General features: G+C 41.3%; 1 protein-coding gene across 6 annotated transcripts in view; it reads left to right on the forward strand.

Moving 5' to 3' along the window:
• Positions 1 to 345: 345 nt before the first annotated feature.
• myh7ba (myosin, heavy chain 7B, cardiac muscle, beta a) overlaps positions 346 to 18594 on the forward strand; it is a 28905-nt gene continuing 10656 nt past the window's right edge. The window contains exons 1-30 of one of the 6 annotated variants that reach the window (XM_061687331.1): positions 346 to 394; positions 738 to 856; positions 1653 to 1756; positions 1852 to 1995; positions 2109 to 2265; positions 2346 to 2373; positions 2629 to 2725; positions 3222 to 3245; positions 3340 to 3432; positions 3554 to 3617; positions 4113 to 4211; positions 4300 to 4403; positions 4465 to 4603; positions 4701 to 4819; positions 5056 to 5205; positions 7491 to 7661; positions 7739 to 7918; positions 7997 to 8129; positions 8220 to 8290; positions 10339 to 10426; positions 10501 to 10618; positions 10810 to 10933; positions 11013 to 11149; positions 12754 to 13009; positions 13105 to 13347; positions 13769 to 13945; positions 15233 to 15378; positions 15468 to 15558; positions 15633 to 16022; positions 16093 to 16219. In XM_061687331.1, the coding sequence (XP_061543315.1) occupies positions 760 to 856; positions 1653 to 1756; positions 1852 to 1995; positions 2109 to 2265; positions 2346 to 2373; positions 2629 to 2725; positions 3222 to 3245; positions 3340 to 3432; positions 3554 to 3617; positions 4113 to 4211; positions 4300 to 4403; positions 4465 to 4603; positions 4701 to 4819; positions 5056 to 5205; positions 7491 to 7661; positions 7739 to 7918; positions 7997 to 8129; positions 8220 to 8290; positions 10339 to 10426; positions 10501 to 10618; positions 10810 to 10933; positions 11013 to 11149; positions 12754 to 13009; positions 13105 to 13347; positions 13769 to 13945; positions 15233 to 15378; positions 15468 to 15558; positions 15633 to 16022; positions 16093 to 16219 (3871 nt within the window). In that variant the 5' untranslated portion in view covers positions 346 to 394; positions 738 to 759. Of the gene's footprint in view, positions 395 to 737; positions 857 to 1652; positions 1757 to 1851; positions 1996 to 2108; positions 2266 to 2307; positions 2374 to 2628; positions 2726 to 3221; positions 3246 to 3339; positions 3433 to 3553; positions 3618 to 4112; positions 4212 to 4299; positions 4404 to 4464; positions 4604 to 4700; positions 4820 to 5055; positions 5206 to 7490; positions 7662 to 7738; positions 7919 to 7996; positions 8291 to 10338; positions 10427 to 10500; positions 10619 to 10809; positions 10934 to 11012; positions 11150 to 12753; positions 13010 to 13104; positions 13348 to 13768; positions 13946 to 15232; positions 15379 to 15467; positions 15559 to 15632; positions 16023 to 16092; positions 16220 to 18594 lie in introns of those variants that run through there. The other 5 variants (XM_061687330.1, XM_061687335.1, XM_061687333.1 and 2 more) reach the window with 5 other exon arrangements.

An 18594-nucleotide genomic window follows, 5' to 3' on the forward strand; every position in this document is an offset into this window, starting at 1 on the left:
CATTTGGAATGTGGATTTGCCCCAAATTCGTGAAAATAAAACCACTCTATTGTTACATTAGCCTCCATTTCTTCGCACGGATGCGACGAAGTCAGCCATGACGCACGTAAGAAATGAAGCATTCTCAACTGTGCCCGCAGCCTGTGGAGTGCACCGAAATAGCCCGCTTGAGTTCAGCGCAATGACAAAAACGTTGCTTTCCTTTTGTGTCAATTGAGACAGGCGCTCGGCACCAATGGGCGCCGGAGGAGGTGCATGGCACAAACTAATGAGAGACAAATGTCCGCTGACCGTGACCTTGACGAGACGCTATAAAGCGGGCCACTTCTCACCCTGCCGTTATTTCCTCGTGCGCGTTTCCGCAAGTCACCGGGCAACTCTTTGCATTTCCTAGGTGGGTTGCATCTCTCTCCCCCCCCCCCCCCCCCCCTATGTTTTATTCGATTTTTATTTTTATTTTATTTTTACGCACGGCTTGTCGCCTCTTTAACGAACCCGGTCAACTTTTCCTCATCTTCATTTTCTTCATGACTCCTCATCCTCATTGCAGTGTTCTTTTTTTCTCGTTTTTTAATAGTTTTTTTTTTTTTTTTAAATCTCAAGTATTATTTGTACACTTTTGTTTGTTTTTAAACCAAACCCAACCTGCATACGCCGCGTTTGCATTTGTTCTGAATCCTCTCCGAGTAAGGTGACGTGACAGCATCCTAACATCATTTGTTGTATTTCCATCGAAGGGGCTGTCGGGCAGGTGGAACCATGTCCAGTTTTGACATGAAGGACTTCGGGGAAGCTGCGCCCTTTCTGCGCAAATCGGATTTGGAGCAACTCACGGCGCAAACGATCGCTTTTGACGGTAGGCCTCCGAGCACAACGTGAAACCGCAGACACGCTCACGGGAGCATGAATACACTCTTCCTTGCTCCTACACTTTTGGGTTGCTTCACAAAAGACATTTCAAACTGATTCAGTCGAAGGCAATACAATAACCCCAAAAGTTCAACAATAAAATGCTTCGTTTTGTTTTTTTTAATACAACAGCGGGTCCAAGACTAATAACAAAATAATACAAATGTATCTCCGTTTTTAGTCAAGAGAATGCCAAATGCTTATTGTCACATCGTAACGAATGAAAGATAAAAACGGCAAACTAGTCTTTTCTAAAACATCTCAAATTGCTCAAGAAGTAGCTCGAGTTCGGGTTCAGAACAGTCGCTCTTCACAATGCCTTCGGTTTGTAAAGAAATGGGCAAGAAAGCCTTTAAATCATCGGCACCTTCTAACTGGAACTTGTTTCATTACTTCAAATGTCAAAGTTTCTGAACATAATTTAATGAAGTTTCCCTCTACATTCTTTTATTTGACTCTTTTGTACATTTTTTTAAATTACTATAAATTGATTTCATACTTTTCCCCTGCTCTGTGTTGAGATTGATGTCGTTAACGGCTGTTTTTGACATGTATTGTTTTGCATTATTATTATTATTATTATTATTTTGTTTCGTGTGGTATTTTGGATTGCCCAATTTGTTGTATTTTATTTTATTTTTTTTGGTGTGTGGGACCCCCTTGCAAATGAGATGTTGCATCTCAAAAAAAAAAAAAAAACAACCAAAAAAGAAAAATCAATCAACGTGGTTCCCTTTCTGTAGGTAAGAAACGAGCATGGATCCCCGATGAGAAAGAGGGATACATCGAGATCGAGATGAAGGAGCTCAGTGGGGACAAAGTCATTGTTCAGACCAAAAATGGAAAGGTAAGGTGCATGGGAACAAATAGTGTGCAGAATTGTCAAGTTTATTTCCGAGGGGCACCGCTCCATCCCATAATGCCCTCTCGGTGTCCGCGCAGACTTTGACCGTGAAGGAGGGCGACATCCAACAGATGAACCCTCCCAAGTACGACATGATAGAAGACATGGCAATGTTGACGCACCTCAACGAAGCCTCTGTCCTCTTCAACATGCGCAGACGCTACTCGGCCTGGATGATCTATGTGAGTCTGGGCTGACCCGAGCTGACCTTTTGCCGACTGCAGTCGTCTAATTCACGCAGGCAGCGGTATTTGGGTGGAGTTGATCACGAGCGCCGCCCTTGTGTCACCTTTAGACCTACTCGGGCCTCTTCTGCGTCGCGGTGAACCCGTACAAGTGGCTGCCTGTCTACACGGCCCCTGTGGTCGCCGCCTACAAAGGCAAACGACGCTCAGAGGTGCCGCCGCACATCTACAGCGTCGCAGACAATGCCTACAATGCAATGCTGCGCAGTAAGCGTTCGCACACACGCACACACACACACACACACACCACGGCAAACAGATGGCACATGAATGTCTGTCTTTTTCAGATCGGGAGAACCAGTCCATGCTTATCACGTAAGTGACCTCTTCTTTCATGTAACATGTTATTTCTTTGAACAAAGAAGTCGCATAACTTGTAACAGAATTGACAAATTTTTTTTTTTTTTTTTTTTTTGGAGAGATAAAAGCGCACAAATGTATTTTTTTTCTTTCAAAGATTTTTCATTTTTTTTCTTTTTCTTTCTCTCGTAACAACCTGTGTGCTGTTGTTTTCCATGACTTTTATTAGTTCTCTGCCCTCTTTTCACCTGTTATTTTTCACACTCCTAGCGGAGAATCCGGTGCTGGCAAAACTGTCAACACGAAACGTGTCATTCAGTATTTTGCCATTGTGGCAGCTCTTGGGGAAACCTCTGCTAAGAAAGCAGTAAGGCACACATGGCAACCGTACTTTTTTCCTCTCCTCCCTTTTTCAACCCTTTTTTTCCTGAATTTTGTTTTCCTTTTCCTTTTTTGTATTTGTATTTTTTCCCTACCAGGAATTCTTTCTTGTTCCCATACCTTTCCATTCCCCAGAATGGCAGAACTGATTAATCATGTCTTCACCCTCATGTGCTTTCCAGCCCCCTTTGCAATGCTCTTTTAGTGAATTTTCAATTATTTTTTATATCCCTCTCATTTTTGTTTTGATCCAAATATTTTACATTTTCTTTGATTTTTAAAAACATTGTTTTTTTCCAATGTTGTTTGATACTCATTCCCGCAAGCACTTCATCATATAAAACGAGGAGGCCATTGTTTTTTACCATCGCTTTAACAACCAGCTTCTATTGGTCATGATGTTCCGTGTTGTGAAGTCTTATGAAGTCGTACGTGACAAGATATCAATCTCACATTTTGTTTTAAACTTTCTCTACTTGCAGCAGGGTCCTGCCACTAAGACGGGGGTGAGTGACATCAGCATTGAGTCTCTTTCATAACAAAACTGTACACGTTGCACCACGGAATCTGCTTCGCCACAAATTAACCCCTCTGTCTCAGGGGACTCTGGAGGATCAGATCATCGAGGCCAACCCTGCCATGGAGGCGTTTGGGAATGCCAAAACATTGAGGAATGACAACTCATCCCGTTTTGTGAGTACTTCAGAAATACCCTGGCCCTGGGGAATTGCATTCATATTCAGTTGCTTATATTCTTGTTATTTGTACACCATGCTTTCCATTTCCACAAAAATACAGCTCCTTTTCCCCACAGGGAAAGTTCATCAGGATCCACTTTGGCCCCACTGGCAAACTGGCTTCTGCTGACATTGATATATGTGAGTTTGGCGCTTTTTCACTGATGTATTTTATGACCTCCCTTAAGAAAATTGTATTATGTATATGCATATGGGTTCATCCATCCACGTTGACACGTTGGCCATTGATTAGTCTCAGATCAATGACTAGTGGTTCATTCACCTGACTTGGGTGCAGGCAGCGTGGGTTCCGTTCCGACTCAGTTAACGGTGTGAATGTGAGTGCGGTCATGATCCCTGTGATTGACTGGCGACCATTCCAAGGTGTGTGGTAGAGAAAATTGATGGATGAATGGATGGTTGGGATCTTACATAATAACTAAAACTGGGGGAAAGTTTCAAACAGATCCAGAGTTCCCTCTTGGTCCAGAATGTCAAATTCATTATCCTCATTTTAGTTCACAGAGCATCTTGAAAATTTCAATCAGGTCCCAAAGCAAAGGCATTAAACATTTATACAGGAACTCGATACCGGGGATCTGGTTTATTGTCTCAATTCCTTTCTCTGCTCCTCAGATCTTCTGGAAAAATCCAGAGTGATTTTCCAGCAGCCGGGCGAAAGAAGCTACCACATCTATTACCAGATCATGTCGCAGAAGAAACCGGAACTTTTAGGTGGCAACTCCATTGTTGACTTTAGATGTTTAATTACTTTTGAGTTGGCATGGCATGATACATGACTTTCTAAACTCTTTTGTTGCAGACATGTTGCTGGTGTCCTCCAACCCGTACGACTATCACTTCTGCTCTCAGGGGGTGACCACTGTTGAGAACCTGGATGATGGACTGGAGTTGATGGCCACTGACGTAAGAGATTATATCGTCCCGCTTTGTTGGGCTGCATCAGATAACCAGATCACCTCTGCAGCACGCCATGGACATCCTCGGCTTTCTGCTCGATGAGAAGAATGGCTGCTATAAAATCGTCGGCGCCATCATGCACTTCGGCAACATGAAGTTCAAGCAAAAGCAGCGCGAGGAACAGGCAGAGACTGATGGCACTGAAAGTAAGAACCAACAAAAGTAACAAAAAAGGCACCAAAACACTTTTGTGATTTGTTGTTGTTTTTTTGTTGTTGTTTTTGTTTTGTTTTTTAAATCAAGGTGCGGACAAGGCCTCGTACCTGATGGGGGTCAGTTCAGCTGACCTCATTAAAGGCCTCCTCCACCCAAGGGTGAAAGTGGGTAATGAGTATGTGGTAAAGGGGCAGAATGTTGAACAGGTAAGGCCACACAACCACACGTTTGCACATTTGTTTCTAAACACACACACACACACACACACACACACAGAGAGAGAGAGAAGCACACGAGATAAAGGCAATGGAATAGAAATACACTGCAAGCAACTCTGCATACACTAGATTCTGGTTACTAAGCAACTGGAGCTATATGTGTAAATGACAGCTATATATACAATATTTGTGTGCGCGTGCGTGTGCATGTGTGTGTGTCGTAGGTCAACTATGCTGTAGGCGCTCTGGCCAAAGCTACATATGACCGCATGTTCAAATGGATGGTGGGACGGATTAACCGGACCCTATACACTACACTGCCCCGCCAGTTCTTCATAGGAGTGCTGGACATTGCTGGCTTTGAGATCTTTGACGTAAGTTGACTCATTATACAATTTATGCAGAATTGACAAAATACATGTACTGTATGCTTATTGTGCTTATTTTGTTTGGAAATACCAGGTGCTCTGTGTGTGCCATTTTCACTAATGATGCAGCATCATTCTACATCAGGGGTGTCAAACATATTTTTGTCATGGGCCACGTTGTTGGCACGGTTTATCTCGCAGGGCAGTTATGACTGTGAATCTATATAAAGGTTTAATTGCCGAATCATATCAACAACTTTTTAAGTTACCTAAATAAGGGGCTTGCAATATGTCAACGTTATTTATAACGTGACAATTTGATATTTCTGTCCAGATTTTAGCAAGACTCATGGAAGTTGACTCACATGATTTGCTTTTGTGGGCCACATGAAATCAAAGCCTTGAGTTTGACACCTGTGGTCTATATAATAAAGATCAAGTCAAATCAAATCAAATGTATTTATATAGCACTTTTCATACATTAAAATGCAAGACAAAGTGCTCTACAGCAATTAAAACCGACAAAAAATGACAAGTATATTTACATAGAAGAAGTATACCCACCACTACCACCGCCACATTAAAATGCAAAACACAGCCACATGAACTTGCACACCCTCACATACACACGCACACAGCACTGTCACATAGTGATTAATAGTGTATTGACACGGCAAGGCACTGAGGATCCGGGGGAGGAAAGACAAACCTGTGGGAGCCATCCACACTGAGAGGTGCTGCCACGTGCATCCACAGAGGATGCCACTGCAAATACCAGCATGACTCGGGAAGACCGGGATGGACTCCCCACATTGTGCAGAGCCCCTCTATCCCCCGGGGCACGGGGAAACTGCAGAATGACATCCCCCGTGGGCAGACCGAACACACCTCCCAGCGTGGAGGCTCCCATGAGGAGAAACTGGATTTAAACTTAAAAGGTTAAGAAGACTGAAAGAAAATAGGACAGAATAAAAAACTGAAGGACAATAAGAAATACAATAACATAAAATAAAATGACAAAAGTAAGGATTAGCTAAATTAATAAATAATAAATAAGTAAACAAAATAACTAAATAAGAAATCGGTTAAAAGCTAAATCTAATAGGTGAGTCTTCAGCCTCCTTTTAAAAACACCAACAGACTCTGTAGTCCCGATGGCTTCTGGCAGGCTATTCCAAAGGCGCGGGCCATAATGGCTGAATGCAGCCTCTCCGTAGGTTTTTGTTCTTGCCGGTGGAATAATTAAAAGGCCAGTGTCAGAGGACCTCAGGGCCCACAAGGGTTGATATGAGAAAAGCATATCCGATAGATATAATATTTAAAAACTAGCAAAAGAATCTTAAAATTTATCCAAAAAACACACAGGGAGCCAGTGCGGCGATCTTAAAACTGGTGGAATGTGTTCTCGCCCTCTGGTCTTTGTCTACACACAAGCAGCTGAGTTCTAAAGTAGTTGTAGATTAGAGATAATATTTTTTCGGAGAACCAGAGCAGGGCATTGCAGTCATCTACACGACAGGAGATAAATGCATGTATCAGCACCTCTGTGTTAGCCTGAGAGCGAAACAGGCGGACTCTGGCTATATTTTGAAAATGGTAAAAACCTATCTAGGTTACATTCTTCATGTGTGGAATAAAATGAATCTCGGAGTAAAAAATAACACCCATGTTCTTTACATACTGTGATGTTTTAAAATCTTGTAGTTTTAGCAAAAGTTTTTGTCTCTCACTTTCAGGACCGATGACTAAACCCTCTTTTGTCCTGGTTGAGCTGTAGGAAATTCACTGTCATCCATGACTTAATATCTAAAATACAGCGAAGAAGGGTAGCAATTGGCCCTGCATCATCAGAGAGACACGGCGATATACAGCTGTGTCTCATCTGCGTAACTATAAAAGCTGATGTTGTTTCTCCTAATGACATTCCCAAGAGGAAGCATGCACAAATTAAAAAGAAGTGGACCTAAAATTGACCCTTGGGACACCCCTTACTCAATGTTCTGTGTTCTGGAAGAAAATGTATCTATACCTACAAAGAAAGTTCGATAAGCAGTGGGGAAAACTCGCGTGTGCTGAGAGTAATTGACAACATTTAAAATCTGTTCCTCAAAGAAGGCATAAAAAAATGTATGTGTGATGTGGGAATTGGATCTAAAAGGCAGGTTGTTGGGTTTACTTGGGGAAAAAACTCGACCAAATGTCTTTGCATCGACCAGAACAAAACTCGTCAGTGTTTCCTTAGTTAAAAACGATGGTGTTCATGTTTTCAACCTGATCGCATCCCATTGCAGCTCAACAGCTTCGAGCAGCTGTGCATCAACTTCACCAATGAGAAACTGCAACAGTTTTTCAACCACCACATGTTCATCCTGGAGCAGGAGGAGTACAAGAGGGAGGGCATTGAATGGACCTTCATCGACTTCGGGCTGGACCTTCAAGCGTGCATTGATCTCATCGAGAAGGTAGAAAAGACATGTTCATGTCAAATGATTATATATATTTTTTTGCTTTACTTGAGTAAACTGTTCCTGTCCTGCAGCCTCTTGGCATCATGTCCATCCTTGAAGAGGAGTGCATGTTCCCAAAAGCCACAGACAGCAGCTTCAAAGCCAAGATGTATGATAATCATATTGGCAAGTCTCCAAATTTCCAAAAGCCACGTCCGGACAAGAAGCGCAAATATGAAGCCCACTTCGAACTTGTGCACTATGCTGGAGTGGTAAGTGCTGTCCACTCATTGAGGATTTTTTTTATTTTCATTGTACTTGAACATTTGCACATCTGATGTGTTTTACAGGTACCATATAATATAATTGGCTGGTTGGACAAAAACAAAGACCCGCTGAATGAGACAGTGGTGAGTTGTTTCCAGAAGTCCGCAAACAAGATGCTAGCTTCTCTGTACGAGAACTACGTCGGGTCAGACTCAGGTAGCGAATGCGTTACACACAGGACCGTATACAAATTGTTAGGTCCATATGGTCAAAGAGTTCAGTGGGCTAACTTTTGGGTAATTGCAGAGTCCAAAACTGGGATCAAAGAGAGAAGGAAGAAGGCGGCCTCATTCCAGACAGTGTCTCAGCTGCACAAGGTTAGCATGACACCAATTGTTCTCTTGTTATAAACCATTTGAAATGTCTTATTGAGGGCGTGGTGTGGGCATCAGAACGGCTCTCTGGGACAGAGGCAGTTAAGACTTGCAGTGATGTTTAGGGCAATGATCACATGAACATCACTTTAAGTCTGTGCTGGCTCCTCCCGCATTTCATCACTGAGGAAATCCTGTGGGTGCTGTATGGGTGGATGGAGAGAAAAAAAAAACAGGGTGTATATGTGTGTGTGTGTGTGTGTATATATATATATATATATATATATATGTAACAGTATATATACAGGTGCACAAATTAGAATACCTTGCAAGGTCATTTAACCCTATCACTAACCCTATTTAAATATATTATACATTTAACATTTTAATTTGGTGTAAACTACACTCAAAATTGTAAAAAAAATAATGAAAAAAGGGAAACTATTTGTAATCTACCTCTATAATATATGAAATTTAGTATTGAATTGAACTACTAAGATAAAGTAGATTTACCAATTATTCTTCTCATTTATTGAAATGTATCTGAATATGAAGAGCCCTTTGCTATAGGTCTACTTGGATTATTCTGAGAAAAATGACATTTATTCACCCAGATTTATTCACACATTTAACAAACTTAATTTGTTAACTTTGTTAACTAAACTTTTACTTCCCTAAATTTCTCATGTATATTACGCCCCCCCCCCCCCCCCCCCCCCCAAAAAAAGAAAATTATCAAATGTCGATTGAGGGTATTATACATTGGTATACGGAAAATGAACGGAAAATGAACCAAATTGTTTCTCGTTGTATAAATGTATACCAGTACCTAGGGGTTATGAAAAAGGTGACCTTTCATTCCAATGTAATATGGAATGTCTAATGTTACAAATGTATCTATAATACGGTAAATTTTCGCTGCTCACTCAATAATTGTGACATCCTCACAGGCACCGCCATATCAATATCGATATCATATCTATTGCTCACACATGAGTTTGACAGCATCAGATGAGCGTCTTACTAGACGGCAGATTTACCGGTATTTCTTCGACCACCACTTCACGGACCAAAGTAAAAAAATGTTGAGTAAAAGAACACATTGTTTGGAAGAAAGCATGCAAGTCAGTGGAACAAACTAATCGGCCCTTAGTTCCGTAGGGTAGTGGTCCCCAACCTTTTTTGCACCACGGACCGGTTTAGAGAAGGCATTTTTTTTTTTATGGAGCGGCTATCAAGTTGTGGCATATATATATATATATATATATATATATATATATATATATATATATATATATATACAGCAAAAATAAATTAACACGACCGGCTCAAAAACATCTTTACTAAATCACAGATTTTTTCCTTGTACTTTAAAAAATGTTGAGGAAAGGTTCAATCAAGTTACTCTGCTGCTATTAAGAAGAAAGTGATCACTGTTGCCCTCATAAGGGAACTGTGAAGCAGCTCGACAGTTTGACATAAACAAAGCTATTGTGAGATTATGGAAGAAATCCAAAGAAAAGCTCCTACACGTTAAGACTACAATTTTCAACAGTACTATTGAAATGTTGTACTAATTGTATCATTGAGCATTGATTTGAGTCGATCATTGTCTTTGTTTGTTGCTAATATGAGAACTTGAGTAGGAGGCAACACCTAGGTTCGATTAAAAAAATCTGAATTACATCAGTCCATGCACGCAGAGCACAATGTTTCAGCGAAAAAGGTAATAAAATATGGATAATACTTTAGGTTTTGAGCATGGATAGCAGCAAATGGTGCGTATTATACACAGGTAGAAGGTTTTTCCTGAATTTTGGGTTCAATTTTGAAGGTGCGTATTATACTCAAGAGCATGTTATACACGAGAAATTACGGTAATTTATTGGCTCAGTCTCAACATGTTCAACAAGGGTTAAGAGTCTGTCCACATTGAATAGTATTGGCTTTTTTAATCTCCTTTTTGAAATATACATATATAGTACATATATTGCAAGATAGTTTCATTGTACTCATTGAATGCAATTTGCGATGCTATTTTTTCTCTCCAGGAAAATCTGAAGAAGCTGATGACAAACCTCCGCAGCACCCAGCCTCACTTTGTGCGCTGTATCATTCCCAATGAGACCAAGACTCCTGGTAACTCTCAGCTCAAATACATCACATAGAGTGAAACCATGTGGGTCGCACTCACATTTTTGGATATTGTGCAGGGATCATAGACCCATTTCTGGTGCTGCACCAGCTTCGCTGCAACGGGGTGCTGGAGGGCATCAGGATCTGCAGGAAGGGCTTCCCTAATCGCATCCTCTATGCAGAGTTCAAGCAGCGGTAAGTCAAAGCAGACACGCAGGAGCTTTTGTCGACCCTTTTTACACACCCATTAGCCAGTGGAGTATATGCCAGTGTTTATCCATTTTGACAATAATAAGTTTAACTCACTACATACTAGAATTGCCCGAGAACATCTACAAGTGGTTTTCTGGATAAGATGACAATCATTTTTTGTTACATTCATCCAGCTACCGTATCCTGAACCCACAAGCCATCCCAGATGACAAGTTTGTGGATAGCAGGAAAGGTGCAGAGCAGCTGCTGGCTTCCTTGGATATCGACCATAACCAATATCGATTTGGACACACAAAGGTAAATTACATCACCTCCTTCTTGGATGATGTTATGTCGCTGTTAAATTGTTGAGTCATTATTATTCTCTGGGCCATAGGTATTCTTCAAGGCAGGCCTGCTGGGTCAACTGGAGGAAATGAGGGATGAGCGTTTGGCCAAAATTCTGACGTTGCTGCAGGCAGTTGCTCGAGGCACAATCATGAGGATGGAGTTTAGGATTATGAATCAAAGGAGGTAAAACAAGGCTGGAACACATAAATGGGTGACTGAGCATTCACAGAAATTGTCTAAGGGGTTCAATAGCAACTTGATCATCTTGATAGCTTATGTTTACTCCCTTGCGGTAGTGTGGCATGCATGGCAGTGTTGTCGGTGCGTGTGAGGCGTGTGCTCACCCTTTTTTGGTTGGCAGGCGTGTGTGCATGTGTGCGTGTGGCCCTTCTGTTAACAACTCCAGCTCTATCACACACGTACACACGCTCCCACAGGTCTGCGGCCATTCTCTCCATGAGCTATCCGCAAAGTAAACAATGCTGACGGTGCCCTCAGAGCCACATGGCGACATGTGTCAAGTAGCAGCTGCTCAGCGCCTCCCTAAAAATACAACCCGCGGCCCCCTTCTTGGCTGCTTGATGGCCCCTGGCCCCTTTTGTCCACGGCGCCTGTGCTTCCAAGCGAGTGCATTGATGGGATGCATGGCGGGTGACGGAGGATTAAAGCCTGCCGCTGAACGGAAGGTTTGGGTTGCTAAAAAAACACAGACCCTCACCTCTGAGGGGCACCCAGCTTGGAGTTATGTCAAAAATGGAATCAGCTCCCCCATCCTCATTCAGTCACCCGGGGGCGTGCGCGCACCCACTAAAATTCACCCTCTAAACACTGACGGGAAGTCCTTGAGCAGTGGGTTGGGCTCCATATTTAGGGCTGTGAGAAGCCATCCTACAGAGACTAAATCAATCTGCTAACCCAGTTGGGTCACCCATGAAACATCAAAAGCGGCGTTCGGCGTATCGTTTCACACCATCACATCCCTCTGTGTGTGATTAGACCGACTAAGCATCAAGGGCAAGTCACTAAATAAAGAAATACACAACTCTAGAATTACACATTTGAACCTTCTTCCTTTGACTAGTTGATGGAACCCATACGCTCGGCATCACTGGTCACATTTCAATGCAACGAACTCAAAAAGATTTACATATTTTAATATGTAAATACAGTGGACTTCCGCTATTTGCGGGGTTAGGGACTGGGCCCGACTGCGAATAGCGAAAAGCCATGAATAATTCCTGCTCATTATAATCGCATTGGAAAAATTAGATATAATGAGTCCTTTCAAGTCATTTTAACAAAATACAAATATATTTTAACATATGTAATATTTATATATTTAATTAATTATATATATATATATATATATAACTCAATAAATTCTTCAATAAGCAGGGCTATACCATCAATAAGTGTAATTTAAAAATTGTAAAAAAAATTGGGAAAAAAATCTGCAAATAGGTGACTGCGGGTGCCGAACCACAAATATTGGTTCGGCACACACAGGGGTTCACTGTATTGCATATTAGCGGACTTAGGAAGTAAAAATTGTTTTTTTGTGTTTAACTAGCAGAATACAAAGTCTCCTTTTCTTGAATACCAGTTTTAACTTTGTAACAATCATGTCATGGTCCAAATACTGTTTTAAAATTACTTAAACATCATATATTTCAGTAATTGATCAACTTTAGTGGGCGATCAAAGAAGCTGTAGAACCGCTTGGTTAATGCCTGTTTGAACTATTTAAAATAATTCAGTTCAATTCCATCTATATTTTCTGGTCGCAGGGAGGCCCTGATGATTATCCAATGGAACATACGCGCCTTCAACACAGTGAAGAACTGGCCTTGGATGAAACTCTTCTTCAAGATTAAGCCCCTTCTTAAGAGCGCGGCCACTGAGAAGGAGCTGGCCACTCTGAAGGAGGAGATGGTCCAGCTCAAGGAGGCCTTGGACAAATCCGACGTCAAGCGTAAAGAGCTGGAGGAGCGGCAGGTCAGCCTGACCCAAGAGAAGAATGACCTCTCCCTGCAGCTGCAGGCAGTAAGTGTTTATTTCTAACCTATTCACACATTCTGCTTTTAGAATGGGAATGCAATGGCGCATACTTTGCTTTTGCTCTTCTGTCTAACCATTAGGAGCAAGACAATATTGCAGATGCTGAGGAACGCTGTGACCTTCTCATCAAAACAAAGATTCAGCTGGAAGCCAAAGTGAAAGAACTCTTGGAGAGGCTGGAGGATGAGGAAGAGATGAATGCTGATCTGCTGGCCAAGAAGCGTAAACTGGAGGACGAGTGTGCTGAACTGAAGAAAGACATAGATGACCTAGAGCTGACCTTGGCTAAAGTGGAGAAAGAGAAACACGCCCTTGAGAACAAGGTGACGCCTCTCACGTGAACAGTGATGAGTGGTTGCTAACAGGCTACACAATATATCCACCCATTTATTTTCCACACCGCTTGCTGTCATTGGGGTCACGGGTCAGCTGGTGCCTATCCCAGCTGACTTTGGGCAAGAGGCAAGGCACATCCTGGACTGGTTGCCAGCCAATCGCAGGGCACATGATGTATCGACAAACACCCATTCTTACTCACATTTACACCAGCGCAATTCATTCAATTAATTGAATTTGCATGTTGGAGGGATGTGGGAGGAAATGGAGGTGAGAAAACTTTCACAAGCGGGGGAGAACATGCAAAACCCCACACAGAGATTCGAACATCATGGGGGAAAATAATGTTGTGGTTGGAGTTTCACACAAAAAGAGGCCCTTCTGGTTTACACATCTGCTCTGTTACAGGTGAAGAACCTGGTTGAGGAAATGGCAGTTTTGGATGAAACCATAATAAAGCTGACCAAGGAGAAGAAGGCTCTCCAAGAGGCCCACCAGCAGACTCTGGATGACCTTCAGGCTGAAGAAGACAAGGTCAACAGTCTAACAAAAGCCAAAACCAAACTGGAGCAACAAGTAGATGATGTAAGTCGTTTACAACAAGCACACATTTAGAACGTATATATTAAGTACAGGACTGTGTAAAAATACTGGATAAGAACACCACTGGCTTACTTTGAATTACCCTTTTCATGGCACTCATTATAAAAAACGGTAAAAAGAAATAAAATAAGGATTCTGTTTCATTTTGTTTTATGAGAGGATTTTTTCCTGCTAATACTAAACTCTATTTTCCCCTTATTTATTTTGTTTTGTACTTTGTGGTTGTGTTGTCAAGGTTGAAGGGTCCCTACTTGTCATTCATTCATATGTAATGTACAAACCTAAACAATGATTTGGAAATCATTGAGGGATCGATTTGGAAATCACTGAGGGATCGAAGGTCATGGGGATTCAATGTTGGTTTTCAGCCTTGCCGCTTACGTGCAGAGGTTTCTCCTGATTATCTGAACCTTTTTCTTTCTTGCCTCATCCTTGCTTGTGAACTACTGAGCCTTTTGGGGATTCTCCTTTTTTACTCAAGCATGACACTCACCTGTGGAATGTTCCAAACAGGTGTTCTTTTTTTTTTTTTTTAGCATTCCTCAACTTTCCCAGTCTTTTTTTGCCCTTGTCTGAGCTCTTTTGGAATGTGTTGCAGCATCAAATTCAAAATGAGAGAGTATTTAAAAAAAAAAAAAAAAAAAAAAACATTCATCAGTTTGAAAATACCTTGTCTTTGTAGTGTATTCAATTGAATATAGATTGAAAACATTTGCATATCCTTGTATGCAGTTTTTATGTATGTTTTATGCAAAGTCCCAACTTCATTGGAATTGGGGTTTGTACATAATAAATTAAATAAGCTTGTGGCGAGGACCCGATGCAACATAGACTTATTATTATTAACGTGACCAAGACACAAAAAAACAGAGTACATAATAGTTTTTCCAATAAGATCCTTCTAATAAAGACATTGAGAATTAATCTAGCTCAGGGGTGTCCGAACCTTTTCCTCCGAGGGCCGCGTGCAGAAAAATGAAATTAGTGTGAGGCTGAGTGTCAACTCTTGGATTGGAATGACTTCGTGTGAGGATTTTTGTTTTGATGTATTTTCTATTAAATACCGGAACACATGCATGTTGGTTTTAACATTGCAATTCTGTTAAGAATGTCCATAAAATATTTTATATTATACTTTTAAAAAAAGCATAAAATGTAATTATTCAAGTTGCATACAAGTAGTTCATAAATACATTACATTATATACAGTTCGACATTAAACGTAAGGTGTTAATATTTGTTAACGATGCTACTCCTTGTGTAATTTAGCTGGAGGGCTCCCTGGAACAAGAGAAGAAGCTACGTCTGGATCTGGAAAGGAACAAACGTAAGCTGGAAGGAGATCTAAAACTTTCTTTGGAGTCAGTTATGGATCTTGAGAACGACAAACAGCAGATGGAAGAGCGACTCAAAAAGTAAGCCTGATTGAAATATGCACAAAAAGGCCTCTCGCCTCTTAAGGTATCAATATACTCTGTTTTACAATGATGTCATTGTCTTCCAGAAAAGACTTTGAAATGAATGAGATGAGCTCCAAAATAGAAGATGAGCAGTTGTTGGTCAACCAGCTCCAGAAGAAGATCAAGGAGTTACTGGTAGGCCTCACATGGAGCAATGCAGATCCCTTTTGTTATGTAAAAAAGAAAAATAACAATTCCATTTGGTCCAGGCTCGCATAGAGGAGCTGGAGGAGGAGCTTGAGTCTGATAGAGCTTGTAGGGCCAAAGTGGAGAAGCAGCGTGGAGACGTGGCCCGCGAGCTGGAGGAGCTGAGCGAGCGCCTGGAGGAGGCCGGAGGGGCCACATCGGTCCAGATCGAGATCAACAAAAAGAGAGAAGCTGATTTCCTGAAGCTGCGGCGGGACCTCGAGGAAGCCATGCTGCACCACGAGGCCACGACAGCCGCCTTAAGGAAGAAACAAGCAGACACGGTCGGGGAGCTTAGCGAGCAGATCGACAGCCTGCAGAGAGTCAAGCAGAAACTGGAGAAAGAAAGGAGCGAAACCAAGATGGAGGCAGACGACCTGTCTTCCACTGTGGAGCAACTCTCCAAGGGCAAGGTAGGTGGAAACGGAACAAAAGGAGTATCCAATTTGAATCGAAATGGCAGTGATCTTCTCTGGCCTGCAGGCAACTGCAGACAAGACGTGTCGTCTCTATGAAGATCAACTGAATGAGACTAAAGCCAAAGTGGAGGAGCTTCAGAGACAGCTTAATGAAAGCACCACCCACAAGGCCCGTGCTCAGACTGAGAGTGGTAAGGAACATCTCAATCAATTAGCATAAAATATCATTTGTTTCAGTAGCTCAATACACAAAAAGTGAAGTCCAACCATGACTCACAAAAGGTTAGGCATATTGAGGAGATTTTATGTTGAACCTAAAGTGCACTTTAATCTCTACAGGTAAATTGTATTTGACCCTATCGTAACTCCTGAATGTCCATCTGGGTCAATTCCTTTGTTTTTGTTATACACTGAAGACATTTGCGTTTCAGATTCCAGTTTTTATTTTATGGTATTTACATCTAAATGTGTTAAACAACTCAGGACAGAGCACCTTTTGTTTGAAACCACCCACTTTTCAAGTGAGCAAAAGTATTGGAACATATTATTAAATTAACTTAAAGTGAATAACAATGAATTTTTGGTGGCGTAACCCTTACTTGCATAACTGCATCAAGCCTGACTTCATCAGACAGTTTCTTCATTTGAAATGCTTTTCCAGGCCTTTATTGCAGCCTCTTTCAGTTCTTGTTTGTTTCTGGGGGTTTCTCCGTTTAGTTTCCTCTTCAGGAGGTAAAATGCATGCTCTATTAGGTTAAGGTCCGGTGATTGACTTGGCCAGTCTCAGACCTTCCACTTTTTCTGATGAAATCCTTTGTTGTGATCGCAGTGTGTTTTGGGTCATTGTCTTGTTGCATGATGAATCTTCTCCCAATTAGTTTGGATGCATTTTTCTGTAAATTGCCAAACAAAATGGTTTTGTAGACTTCAGAATTCATTCTGCTGCTACCATCATGAGTTACATAATCAATAAAGACTAGTGAGCCCATTCCAGAAGCCGCCATGCTGGCCCAAGCCATGACATTACTGCCACCATGCTTCACAGAGGAGCTTATGTGTTTTGGATCATAAGCAGATCCTTTCTTTTGCCATACTTTGGCCTTTCCATCACTTTGGTAGAGCTTAATCTTGGTTTTATCAGTCCATAAAACTTTGCTCCAAACCCTTGTGGCTCATCTCTGTCCTTGTTTGCAAAATCCAATCTGGCCTTCCGATTCTTTTTTGCTGATGGATGGTTTGCATCTTGTGGTATGGCCTGTATATTACTTCTCTCGAAGTCTTTTTCGAACAGTGCATTGTGATACCTTCACTCCTGCCCTGTGGAGGTTGGCAGTGACGTCACTGACTGTTGTCGTTGGGTGTTTCTTCACAGCTCTGACAATGTTTCTATCCTCAACTGCTGTTGATACCCTAGGCCGACCTGTTCAATGTCTGTTGCTCAGTACATCAGCAGTTTCTTTCTTTTTCAGGACATTCCAAATTGTTGTATGGCCCAATGTTTGTGCAATAGCTCTGATCGATTTTCCCTCTTCTCTCAGCTTCAAAATGGTTTGCTTTTCTCCCATAGACAGATCTCTGGTCTTCATGTTTGTTTAACAGCAAATCTAGTTATCACAGGTGAAACCCAAAGCCAAAATCAAGCAATATCTAATGTTTAAGCAATCATTCTAAAAGGCAACACCTGAGCAACTGGAAATACCCATCAGTCACATGTTCCAATACCTTTGCTCACTTGAAAGGTGGGTGGGTTCAAACAAAAGGTGCTCTGTCCTGAGTTGTTTAACACATGTAGATGTAAATACCATGAAATAAAAGCTGGAATTCTGAACCTTTGTCTCATATTTTTTTTTTCTTTTCTGAAATCTAAATGTCTTCAATATACAACAAAAACAAAGGAATTGACCTTGCCATTCCAATATTTTTGGAGGGGACTGTATATGCCTTTCTGTGACTTTTCCAGTGTTTCTCTATTTCTGGTGCAACCTGCTGATGGCACTTTGTGACACTCTAAGCTCAGTCCCCACTTACCTTTGAGAACATCCTCTTTGGGGCCTCGCAATGGCGAGGTACTGATGATCAATTGTCACAGCACGTGTTGTCTTGATCTCCTGATGTCGAAATCCGAACATCATGATGAAGAGGACTGTTCAAATAGCAATTCGAATTGAACCAGGAAATGTATTGGTCCATTCATGGATCAAACACCTGATGTGAGTTTTGTCGTTCAGCTCCTTGTTAGAGAACAAGTTATGCAAACAGTACTCATACATTGAATAGTTGAACATGTGCATTCAAAAGATTACACAAGGTCAAACAAAGTTAATCTGTAAAGGTTATAGTGCATTTCAGCCTGAAATTTCACCCAAAACCTAATATCCCTAATTTTTTGTGAGCACTGTATCTTACAGTATATACATTATATACTGTAGATTTATTAAACACAAAGGAAAATACTTTGCAGAAGGCAAATTCCTACACCTGATTTCTATATTAAAAATCATTTTGACTGTTTCTTATTTAATATTAAAAATGTTCGAGATTGTGAATTTAGCTGTAAACTATAATC

Source organism: Phycodurus eques, chromosome 10 (assembly GCF_024500275.1).
Source record: "Phycodurus eques isolate BA_2022a chromosome 10, UOR_Pequ_1.1, whole genome shotgun sequence".
Taxonomy (NCBI): domain Eukaryota; kingdom Metazoa; phylum Chordata; class Actinopteri; order Syngnathiformes; family Syngnathidae; genus Phycodurus; species Phycodurus eques.